We start from the raw sequence: 12,991 nt of genomic DNA, 5'->3' as shown, positions 1-12,991 counted from the left end.
ATGGATACATCTTTCGGAAGTTTGCAAAGACAACAGCAGCACACTGGAAAGATAAAGCATTGCTTAAGGGAAAGTATACATCAGTTAACATTGACTTTATGTACTGCGGTAAGACTTTACAAAAGGCCCTAATTGAAAGAGAAGATGGGTAAGAGAACACTACGGGGAGTGGGGGGAAGAACAAATAATTATGCAAATAAGGTAAGGATTGGATTTCTGTTTCCTGTCTTCTTCTCCTCTTCTGATTCCTAATACGTAGGGATAGTATGAGCACACCTGTTGATGGTGAAACGGAGACGCACTAGACAAAGTATATCTAGTTTTACAATGCTGTTGGGGAGGGAGGGGATTTAGCATCTTAAAATGTGTGGTACAAGGAGATGAAGAGGGTGGGGTGATTCAGCACCAATGGCACATGCTATGTATGCTCACGCATTCCCGCACTTTACAGAAACACCAAAACTATTTCTGCCACAAGAGGCGACGGTAGCGGAAGGAGGAAGTCTGATCCATATGTCTTTGTGCAAAACAACGGGGATGTTCCAGGGGCATACAGTAAAAGTGAAATGGATAAATAAAGGGGACGAGGTGTATGAAGACCACTATATCCAACTTGAAAGCATGGCACAGGGAGAAAAGACCAAGCACATGATACTAGAGTATAAAACCGAAGGGGCACAAAAAGGAAAACAGGTGCTCATGGCCCATAAAAGGATATTCTGTAAGACTTTGAATGGATACAATGTACCCTGGTGCCACACCAGACCCTTGATGCAAATCCAGAGTTTGGTGCTTTACAATGGAAAGTGGGAAAGAGGGATGGTACAGTGCCGTGCAGAAGGGCTGGTGGGGTTCGACGAGAACATGGTGAAGAAAATAGATCCAGGGTGAAGGAAAATATGGAACAATAATGTACATGCCTTAACATGGATAGATGAAAAGCATCAATTAGTATACATAAAACTGCTCCCATAGTACTCTTTGTGTTTCAGAGCAAACAGGACAGTGATGCTGGGGACGAACACCAGCTGCGAGAGGACGATGAGCATCGAAGCGTCAGCGGCAGTGATGGACGTGTGGTGGGTCTGCGTAACAAAATCTTACGGCCAGCTACCAACACATTGGGAAGGTATATGTGTACTGGTGACCCTCCACAGCTCTACCTTAGCAGTGCTCTGTGCAGATTTAATGCTACTCAAAGAGCTATCGGCCCAGAAATGGAAAGGGCCAGCAGACACGATGAGAGCAACCAAAGATAACAAGGAAGAAAAGATTGAGTAACTATATATTGGTCGAATCCACCCCGAGCTTAGGGGTAATTCTACCCCATTTGAAATTATCCAGCAAAGTGTCTGTATTTTTCACCTCTCTCCTGCTTACTGGGGTGCAAAAGCAGCTAATTTAAAATGGATTCAAATCACGGGTTGTGAGCTGCTCCAGTTGGCTAATGCAACCGAAAAAGGATTGAACGCGGTGCGAGAAGATCTCTGAGCATTGCATTTGATGGCCCTCCAGAACCGCTATATATATTGGACCTTATGACTGCTACGGAAGCAGGTGTGTACCACAAGATCGGAAGAAAATGTTGCACTGCAATATCCGCCAATGATGCAGCCAATGGAACACTCACCAGGACTGTCGAGGAGATTCAAACAATACATAAAAAAATGATGACACATAAGATGTTGCGTCAAGCACCTGGCTGGATGCATTATTTGCTTGGGTTCCGGATTGGCTGGCAGCAGTGTTCAAGAAAACTGTCCCTTTGCTCGTGATGCTCGTCGCCATCTGCAAAGGCCGGTGGTTCATCGGTTGGTGCAATTGCCACCACCATAAAGCACACCACATAATGTCAATGAATAAAATTGAGCTTGGTAAAGTATTAGGTGCGGAACCTCCCAGTGTAAATGAAAGTGAGAATGATGTGGAGTTAATATTTACAGCACCCCCACAGGACTTAGAAAACTACGAGGCCTTATGGAGCAAATGCTCACCTGATAGGACAAAAATACTGATTTGTGTAACTACCTCGAAGGGTATGAAGAGGAAGGGGACATGAGCAGGCTAACAGAGTGTGGGTGCGCAAAGTAAAGGGTGAAGAAATGAAGGGGACGGAAATGTCAATCAAAAGATCGATCAAAGGGAGGAATGTACTAAAGGTGCTAATTCAGCTCCAGATAGGAGGACGCACCTACCACCTCCGATAGTAAAAGAAAAAGCGGTATGGGCCACCTTCTAGGGAGGAAAAACACAGTACTTAAAACTACAGTCACACCATAAAAGAAGATATTGGTGGGAAGGGCAGGGTTAGAAATGCATTGTGTGTTCCGTCAGCCCAAGGGATCTTTATATAATTAGCAGAAGATGGGCAAAAAACATCCTAGTTAGACACATTCGGCAGGGAAACACCCAGGATGCGCCCAGTCTGAGAAACCCTGATCTGAAACACAGGACCCAACACTGCAGGGGCCAAGGAGGAGGGAGACGAAGCTCAAGCTGCACATCACAGGCAGACTGAAGCTTGTAAAACAACACTGGGGTGATGTAATTACAAGGCAGAAAGCCAATTCAGCAGTCACACAGGGTAGAGGGCAAATGGATCTGAGCCAGTGAACCGGTCACATGGCCACAAATGCCTATCGGCAGGTGGCTATGAGAAAGGGACAATGGATGGAGTGGCGTTCCTGTTAGGACCAATCAAATGGTAAGTCACTGTGTTCCTGGTTGGTGGCCAGCCTTCAGAGTATCCACCACAGGGTTTGCGAAGGCTAGTATCTGGCAGGTACCGTTTTATTGTCTCCCTTCCCACCAGAAGCAGGGTGTCTCTTGTTCCGTTCTCAATGGTGTTGACCAATGGCAGTGTAATAAAGTTCTGGCAGTCAGCACAAATGTTCTTTTACTAATTACAAATTGTTCCGAGGTGGGCTGAGAATCCATGTGGTGCCACATGATATGACATGTGTCACGAACCTTACCCCTGGCCTGGGAACTTGGGGCCTCTGGCCCTTGCCCCAGTATTCCTGCAAGGCCCCAAGGGCCCAGCCATGCCCCTCTCGGCTCTCCTGGAGCTAGTCCTGGCGCCTTTGCCGCTGGGTTCATATGACATCTGGAGTTTCTGTTGGGGAAAGGACCAACATGGCTGCCCCCACAAGGATGAACGTGGAACTGCATCATGCAGTCTAGCATCCAGGGCGTGGTCCGCCCTGGAGGCACCTGGGATACCTGCTGGCTATTTAAGATACACCCAAGCTGAGGCACGCGCTTTGTGTTGTTCTGCACTTGCAGCGTGACATTCCACCACGACCAGCTCGCAGCATCCTTGGCCTGCATCGTCTGGAAGAAGAAGAACACCGTTATTCTTCCTTACCTGTTCTGCAGCCAGAATCTTGCTCTCTCCGGAATCTTCACTAGACCTAGTCTTCCTCCACAAGCAACATCCTAGAAAGGAGAGACCAGAAGGGAAATAATTAGTAAGCATTCGTCTTCCGACATTATCATCTCCAGACTTCGCTACTTACCGCAGCACTCCTGGAAGTTCAACTGCTGCCCGGGCATCCTCCATCCTACGCTCCGCTTCCATCTGGCCGCATTCCTTCCAGGACTTCTCGGCGACCTGTAAGGAAGGACAGCACAGGTTAGCCTTATTCAAAGACGATCATAGCGCTGCGCTCATTCTCTTACCTAATCGAGCACTGCCCTTGCCATCAGCTTGACGTCACCATCACCCTTCTGCATCAACGAGAGGAGAAGGTCAACAGGACAGTAACAATTGCGGACACTTATTCTTCAAAGACTGAAGATTTACTTCAAGAAGGGAGTCGCAGCCGGCTGGGACTCCCGGGCCCACACCAGTGAAGCAACTCGGTGAAAGGTGCCCACCGCAACGCGCCACTACACAGAACGGCAGGACGGAGAGCGCACCTTAACGAAATACAAGGATAAGCCCACTGTTGCGCGAGTCCCCGGGGAAGGTGAACCAGCTCCAGAAGCACTCCGGACCAGTCGGGTGGCGTCCCTGTGAGCGTTACAATATGGCATTTGTAACGTGCCTATACACACATTTTTCTTGGGGAGCATGATGTGTTGGGATACTGTTGAACTATTTGCTCCAATCATGCTTCACTAACATCGGTCCAGCACTAAGGATATGATGTAGTCTAGCCAATGAAAATCCTGGGAAACATTGAAAATAGGAACATACTAAATTGCAAGTGTTTCAAAGGGTCTCGACCATTGTGTTTTATGGTTTAAAACTAATGTTTGCAGTGCATTCAGATGTCACTGTTCTGTTTGGTTTGTGCTTGCCCAGCTGCTATAAACAACATTACTTCTTGCCCAGTGTGTGCTCCTTTTTGAGTTTTTTATGTTGTGATTGGGGGACCGCTATGCTCTTTGTCAAAAAGCAGGAAGGGACAAGGTCACCTCTGTTGTGCCAGTTAGCAATTCAAATTTTGGAGTGGGCCGCACGGCATACATATCCATGCTGTTCATCTAACGGGAGGCCTCCGCATGACAGTGGATGCGGTAAGACATCCCTTGCACGGCAACAATGAATGGGAATGAAAGGACTCAGTGCTCTGTCAGACTTTTCTGAATTAGTCATCCTCAGTTGGTCCTTTTTGCAACTTTTCAGAATCACGAGTGTCCATGGTTTGCAGCTTCTGGGGCAGAGTCCTCACCCCTTCGGGAGATGCTCTTCAAATTCACTGGGACAGTGAGGCAAGTAATGCATTTGCACTGATTTCAGGAATACTTGCGAAGTTCAGGACATCGAGTTGTTTCACTCTAATTTTGATAGCACCAAATTTGCTGAACCATGTCTGGTACTCGGACCTCCTTCTTCTCAGTGCTCACGGACCATGTCTCCTCCCAGTGACTCAGGATTTACTCTCTGAGCAGTGGGGTTGGATGTTTCACCCCTCCCCGATATCGCTGAGCTTAGCAGCCTGGTTCCTGAGCACCTAGCTTTTGTTGGCCTAGGACTATCGGATAATAATTGAGCTATTATTCAGGCTGCTGGGAAAAAGTCAATGAGATCCCAATACAAGAGCAATTGGACTTGCTTCTGTTTCTGGATGCTCGAACAGTCCCTCAAACCTCTGCATTCGTCCTTGGACAACATTCTATCTTTTTTGTCTTACTTAGCGTCGACCGGTGTGAACACCCAATATTGTTGTACATGTCTCTCTGCTTTCGGAGCTTATATTATCTTTTCAGAGCTTACGATTTTCACATGTAGCCCGGTCGTTAAGAGGCATTTGGACGGCCTATTAAAGCTGCATGCTCCAATGTCTAAACCTCACCCAGTAAGGGACTTAAACCTGGTGTTGTCAGTGATATCCCATAAGCCGTTTGAACCCATGTCCACGGCTGACATTAAGCTGGTATCTTTCAAAACCGCATTTGTAGTAGCCGTAACTTCAGCTAGAAGGATCGGGGAGCCCTACACGTTAAATTAAGATAAAGTTGTTCTGAGGACACATCCTACATTTTTACCAAAGGCAGTATCTTCTTTTCACTTAAACTAGGAGGTGGTTCTTCCCACGTGTTTTCCTTCTCCCCAATGTGAGGGCGAGAGAGTACTTCATTCTCTGGATGTCAGATGTGCATTGAAATTCATTTAGATCGTACTAAGGAATTCAGAATGGCAGACAGTCTGTTTCCTTCGGGGGTCAGCAGGTGGGCTCTAAAGCTTCTAAAGCCACGATAGCCAGACGGATAGTTTCTCGTATTGTAGAGGCATACAAGCTTCAAATCAAACCAGTTCCTAAGGGACATGCTCACAAAGTGCGCGCTAAAGCAACAGTGGTGGCATTCTAAAGAAACATTCCATGGGAAGTCATTAGTAAAGCAGCAATTTGGGCTTCCCCACCCGCGTTCTGTACGCATTACTGCATGGATACAGCAGCCAGATCAGATGCTAGATTTGGTCAGGCAGTTCTGCAGAACCCTTTTACTTGAAATAGGTGTTTTGCAGACACCCAGACAGATTAGTGCTTTGTAATCTACCATAAGTATGGAGAAATAGGGACGGGACGTAAGAGTAAGAAAAGGTTACTCACCGTTGTAACTTCTATACTCTTAGTCCATAGTCTACTTTCCTCCATGCGCCCGGGCCGCTGTCCCTCACTAAATATTAGTCTGTTTTTCCGTCCTGGTGAACCAAGGACTCATGGCTGTTGCCGGTAGGCGGAGTCAGCAGGACTAGCCATGCCTATGCCTTGTGCCTTCAAGGCAACCCAAAAAATGTAAAGGGGAAATTATTTTTGCCAGGCCAAAAGTGGTACGGTCCCTTCCCCATCGGACAGACACCCCATAGGCCTGGAGGAAAGGGGACTATGGACTAAGAGTGCAGAAGTCACTACAGTGAGCAACATTTTCTTTACGCACCCAACTAAATGTTCACACACTGCAGCATATGCAATGATGGTCCACAAGCGTTTTGCCATTGCACACATTTCAAACACTGCATCATTGTCCATTGACTGTTACGGTTTGAGATAGCAAGAATTGTCATATGCATTTGATACTTGCAAATCACTGCTTCCCTAAAATACTGACCAAAAATGACTAACATTCATTGACTGTTTATGAGCAGGGCTTGTGAACAAGATAACTCAAGCACTTGCCCAAACGACCAACCTCGCCATGCCAAAAGCGACCCCATACTGCACAATAAGAACCATCTTCCAAACAGAACTTACTGCCTCCACCTGAGGGAAGCTGCTAACGCCCCATTACCCACCTTTGAAGATGGGATAATCAGTCAGGGTCAACCCTAAATTAATTGGAGATACCACAGGTGCTCACATACCACCTCGCACATACAACAGGCAGGCCTGCAATCAGGGAAGTGCCAGAGACATCTGATACCCAAACCATATGCTTCACCCCCTAACAGCTGCTCCACAACAAAAACTTGGATCACTTCAGGCCCTCCACAGTCCAAGCCTACAACCTCTTCTCCACAGCATTGTTTCACAAATTGCTGCCTCTCATAAACCAGTTCATAAATCCCATTGGGCAGGAGCATGGAGTGGGGGCATACTGGAATCGGACTACCTTCAAATTCTGCATTACTGACTGACCAATAACCTTAGATCGTGACATGCCTCTTACAAGCCAACCTTTTGTCATTCTACCTAGACAGTGCATATTGCAAAGAAAACAGATGCACATACATTACTACAACGAACCTGGATTGGTAGCCAATGGGAAGAGCTTCTATGTTCCCGGATCCATGCCTGGGCTGCTCATTTCACTGATAGCCACAGACCCATGCCATGATGTGTCTACAGGCAGCAGATGGTGAGAGCCAATATGTTCCTGACCCCATTATCAGTACTACCCACTTCATCTCTCCAGAGCTATAACATAGCATTCCTTCTGGTAGGAATGGACGAGGGCCTATAGGGACCCTACCCATTGCCAGAAATCACTGTTCAGGAATTATACAGATGTTTATACATAACCTTAAACCCAGAAAGGTAGGAGATATCTAGGTCCTACAGGTTCCCAAATCCCTTGTTTGGTCTCCACTGACTTATACGATGCCACTGCCACGAGATGGAGATGGAGATGCAGAGGGGCCTAGAAGTGTCTGACACCACTTGCGTAACAGTTAAAATCAAGAATCACATAGATGCTTATGTATCCACAATAAACCTAATCAGCCGATACCTACCCAATCTCTTTGCCTGGGTTACATCCCTCAGTCGTCCTCTGAATTACTAACATTCCTACCTCTGCCCTGTGTTTTTTTTTCGGAAATCGCCTGAGATGATCATCGGGTCCAGTAAGTCATGGAAATGTCAGAGAGGCACTCTGAATTCCCCTCTAACATAAAATAGTGTCTAATGGTTTAGGAAAATTGCATCCAGGCTATCTGGTCTCATGAGACAATTTATCACATTTTACTGTGGCATTTTTATGGGCGGGCAGCCCCCATATCACCCGTTCTGTCCCCACTCACTTCTCCCACTCTTTTTGTAACAATCTGTCCTTCTGCATCCCCCCAAAACCTAATGCATAAAATGGGGTAAGATGCCACACTCACCCGATGCGGTCAGTTGGTTGCATCCTGATAGGCGGATATGGGAAAATTAATGTAGGTATATCTGCCCTGGAATTCCTCAGATGTATGTTCCCATGTGATGCATTTGATCTGCTTTGCTCCAACATGGAGGCAGGCACCCGTGAACACACGCAAGGCAGACAAACTACAATTAAGTGTCCTCTGAAATGTCCACCTGTGGGTTTCCATGTAGCACCACCCACATGGCTTCAAAATATAAAATGTTCTCCAATTTTCTAGGGCTGAGTTTAAATAATAAATACCCTGCTAGAATATTTAAGATGAAAGGACTAATGCATCTCCAATCTTTTTCATGAAATGTTCTCACTTGAGTTTTAGAAAACATTTTAAAACTTGGCTGTGATATGTCCCTTGAGACCGACAACTATACTACCCTCTCTGTTTGCCTTTCTTATGCATCCGTGTTCAAAATTGCATTCATGTTTTGGTCACTTTCACTCATTCACTCACTTCACGGTGATAGACTATTCAACCCATCCATCCATCTCACGTTCATGGGATCTGAGCTTGTTTTTTCTTTTGCTATGGTTATACTAAGCAGCGTTTATCTGACTTGTTTGTGTAGTCTCTTCCTACAGAGGATCACCATGAAATTAGTCTTTAAGTTTCCCCAATCATTTTTAAAAAAGTTAGTTTTCAACAGTACGAGCTTCATTCTGGAAGACGAGTCAGTGAACTTTAGGCTCTGTTAGGTACTAGACCATGAATATTTATTTAGGCCATTAATAGCATGATTTCATTCTAAAGATAATCAGTGACGTTCACTTCAATTGGGAGATAATGCTGCAAGTGTTTTTCCCTTGAGTCATGCTGATGACCCCCTTCACTTGGATGTAAAAGCACAGTATCTACATAAAAATGTCTAGCTCTGTGAGCATCACACACTATGGTACTTAGGGTTGTGTATCTGTGTTTTACACATTACTCAGTTGTGTTAGGCAGTGGCTTGTCTTCCCCTTAACTCGTTTATGGTAGATGGTGCATCTTCCCCATAGACCATGTTCATTCTTGTTTGGTAAACTCATCTCCATCTGCTGGGAATGGGGAGGACTGAAGGACGGAAGAAAAGAGAACATTATTTGTTGTCATGTATCTAAATCTTGTATTAAGTGTCCTCTTTCACTCTTGCCTTCCACACCAGTCCAGCTCTGGAGATGGTAGTGTTCTTACAGCGAACCTCATTAAATTTCATTTGAAGCAGTTACCCAAGTGAGATCAAAATAAGGATGGCCAACTATGAGTGTTAGGCCTGTTCAGTGATTTTAGTGACGTTACTCTGTGGATTCTGCCTGTTTTGGAAAGATCAGAACTGTTATAAAGTTCATTTCATATCTAATGTTTCCCAACAGTGGAAATCAAAATGAGCGCATGGAGCAGGTGACCTGAAATTACCACGGTTATTAAACTGTTATTTTTTACTCTCAAGACAGTTCAGTAGACTATGAAGCTCGACATGTATTTGAAGTCGTATCAATGCATTGCCTCAAATTAGTAAACATAAATACATTTGATGTATCATTAATCTTTCTCGCATATTGGGTAGAGTGGAATGCTTTAAATGCACAATGCTTCTGTCAGGAAGGCTTTCAAACGCAATAAAATCATGCAAGTGTTTACTTTTCTGTTGAAGCCTGTGTAATATCCAATTTAACAAAAGCGATTGTCCTTTTAATATATTTCCGAATGGCACGAGTATTTGAAAGGTAAGCTCAATTTAAAGTCTTGCTTGGTTCCTAAAGACTTCTAACAGTGACAACTTCCTCTGGGCCTGTTCGATACCAGCTCTGTATATGGGTGGTGGAAAGGTGCTGTATTTATCCGTAGACATGTTGTTTCAGTGATCATGCCCAGCAATAATTGGTTATTAATGACACTGAGTAATGCTTGATAAAAACTTCGCTGGCGAAGTGTAAAGCAGGCCGGACGAAGATGTTCTTCTGTAGAAGTAATGCAAGTAGAAATAATGCAGTATGTATGTGTTGCTTGCTGCCCTGGGCTTGCTCCATTTAAGGTTTCAAAATAGGATTTCCATATCATCTCAACTTGATGCCAATCTTTGGGCATAAAATTGAATGAGCCCACCAGGACTCACACATGTGACTTGGAAGATTGCGCAAAGACACTGAATCCACTGAGATATCTCACCTTGACTTATAGTTCGATTTATCTGATGCATTGCATCACCCCAAATATTTTGTCTATGTCAAAACAAAATTCCTATACTTTTTCCATCAATTTTGTGTTTCTTTTTGCAGATACCATGTACCATGGAGAAATGAATGAGAAGATAAAACTGCTCTTCAGGCTTCATATACCCCCGGGTAAGATAAGCTGCACAAAGGCAATTGTTTTCTCTCTCCCTCTCCGCTTCTCCCTCCCGCTCCTGTTCCCTCTTTCTCCCCATGCCTCTCTCCCCATGCCCCTCTCCCCATGCCCCTCTCCCCATGCCCCTCTCCCTATGCCTCTCTCCCCATGCCTCTCTCCCCATGCCTCTCTCCCCATGCCTCTCTACATGCCTCTCGCCCTCTCTCTCCATGCCTCTGCCCCTTCTCTCTCTCCCTAACCCCTTCTCTCTCTGCCTCTGTCCCTCACTCTCTCCCTAACCCCTTCTTTCTCTGCCTCTGTCCCTCCCTCTCTCCCTCTCTCCCTCTGTGCCTCTCTCTCCCTCTGTGCCTCTCTCTCCCTCTCCCCATGCCTCTCTCCCCATGCCTCTCTCCCCATGCCTCTCTCCCCATGCCTCTCTCCCCATGCCTCTCTCCCCATGCCTCTCTGCATGCCTCTCGCCCTCTCTCTCCATGCCTCTGCCCTCTCTCTCTCTCTCTCCCTAACCCCCTCTCTCTGTGCCTCTGTCCCTCCCTCTCTCTGTCTATATGTTTCAATGTTTATTAACTTCTTCCCACAAAGTAAAAGGTAAAGTGGCAGGGTGGCTGCAATAAAATTGGTATTAGGGGGATCTCACCAAATAACAAGGTCTAAGGTGAGAGGAAGACCAGTGAATCTCAACAACGTGTCCATATAAATAGACACTTCCCCACTTGCTCAAAGTGTTCGCCAACATGGTTTTCAGTGTCCCAAAGATCAAAGAATCCAACTCAAGTAATTGGTGAAAAGCAACGTATCCAAGGTTCCAATTCAAAACAAAAACAAAAAATATAAAATCAGTCTTGCCTTTCCCCCTTACAGCCTTGGTTAGAAAGGGTTTTTTCTTGTCCTTGGACCCATTTACTTGAGCATCAGGTTTTCTCCATCTGCAGACCCACAGCTCTCGGACAGCCAGATGTTTTGGGGGTTTGCCTGGCTGTTGCCTTCTAGTGGTTTTCCTCAGGACTCTCTCCATGCAGAGTGCCACTACCTGGACAGCCTGGTAGGATGTCCTTGCCACTCTGCAAGGAGACAGTCCTGAGTAAAACCACCAGAAGGAAACATTCAGGCAACCCTCAAAAGCATCTGTACTTCTGAGGTGGTTAGTTAAGCCCTGGTGTTTTTTTTTTTTATAACTCTGAGTTTTAAAGCATAACAACATAACAAGAAAAATGAATCATCGGCATTCAACAAATGAGAAAGGCATAGTGTAGCAGCAACAAAGACAATATCAAAGGCGAGAGGGGCATCACAGGGCTAGGGGCCAAGGACAGTTGCATGTCAAGGCAGGCAGGTAAAGTTGATCAAGATGTTGAGCTGTATCGACCGGCGGGGCTTACTGCGCATCGAGCCATTTGCCCCATATTTTCCTGAATTTGCGGGGGCAACCCCGTGCATTGTAGATCCGGCGTTCCGAAGCCGCACACCTGTCCATGTCATTCCTCCATCGGTTCAGGCACAGTGGGTCAGCGGAACCCCATTTAGCCGCGATAAGTCTCTTGCCAGCCCCAAACGCTATTGACAGGAACATTTTCCCATGTTTTGTCAGGTCTACTTCCCCCCAGATGCCCAGAAGTACCATTTTGGGGTCCCTAGGGATTGGTGTTCCCATGGCGGCCGAGATCATATTAATACAGTCCCCCCAGAAGAGCTGTAACACTGGGCATTCCCATATCATATGGTAGAAGGTGGCGGGCTCAATTTTGCATCTGATACATGTCCCATCATCTAGTCCACCCCATCTGGCCATCGCAGCCCTGATAGAGGAGCATTACCCTACTCTTTCACTACCCAATTCTCCACCCTGATTTCTCTCTTGAACCCCTCTCCATTCTGATTACACCTACAGTAACTCCCACGCTCTTTGGTGTCGTGGCATAGACCCATTCCACCCAAGTCTACAGTTCTCCCTGGACCAACCTGGTCCTCTGGAACCTCCCTAGTTAAAAGGGATGGTTAAGTGTGTGGCCTGTCCGCCCACCTTCTCGAGGCTTTCTTTAACCTACTGAAGAGGGTCTATGCTCCTCCCCCTTAATGGTGATTAGATCCATATATTTCATGTGCTAGTGCAGGTTGGAAAAGCGTGTGATTGGACCACATGCCTAGGGTCATGTGGGCTGCAAAGTGTTTGGCCTGAGCTTATATCAAGGCTTTCTCCATCTTGGGTTTTAAAATAGCCCTCGGCGTATGTTATGTCCTCCTCCACCTTGGAGTCCTACTGACATTGCCTGCTTTGAACTGAGCCCCTCTGTTTTCCAAGCAGGAAAATCTTTAATCAAAAAGCCTTTGGTAAGCACAGAAAGATGTCTGATGTGAATTGCGTGTAAATTCTAACTTTGTAATCCCTGCAGTGCTAGCAGAAATGGGAGATTAGTGTTTTTTTTTTTGTTCCTCGCAAGGGCAACGCACTTAAGGCACCTTTTAATTGTGTTGCCGTGTTCATTTATTTAAGTGGGGGCAGAGATGACAAAACAAAATGGTAATACTATGCCTTGTGACATTCAGATTGTGTAAGCGCAGTAAACGGGGGAACGG

At 45.9% G+C, this 12,991-nt stretch overlaps 1 protein-coding gene across 3 annotated transcripts in view; it reads left to right on the top strand.

Annotated features, from left to right (window-relative positions):
- TBC1D8 (TBC1 domain family member 8) overlaps positions 1-12,991 on the top strand; it is a 1,594,530-nt gene that overhangs the window by 1,303,519 nt on the left and 278,020 nt on the right. For all 3 annotated transcript variants that reach the window (XM_069636713.1, XM_069636714.1, XM_069636711.1), the window contains one exon: positions 10,351-10,416. In XM_069636713.1, the coding sequence (XP_069492814.1) occupies positions 10,351-10,416 (66 nt within the window). The remainder of the gene's footprint in view (positions 1-10,350; positions 10,417-12,991) is intronic.

The sequence above is a fragment of the Ambystoma mexicanum genome, chromosome 7p (assembly GCF_040938575.1).
Source record: "Ambystoma mexicanum isolate Mex_15411 chromosome 7p, UKY_AmexF1_1, whole genome shotgun sequence".
Lineage (NCBI taxonomy): Eukaryota > Metazoa > Chordata > Amphibia > Caudata > Ambystomatidae > Ambystoma > Ambystoma mexicanum.
Note: the sequence above shows the minus strand (reverse complement) of the source record. Positions and strands in the feature narration are given on the sequence as shown.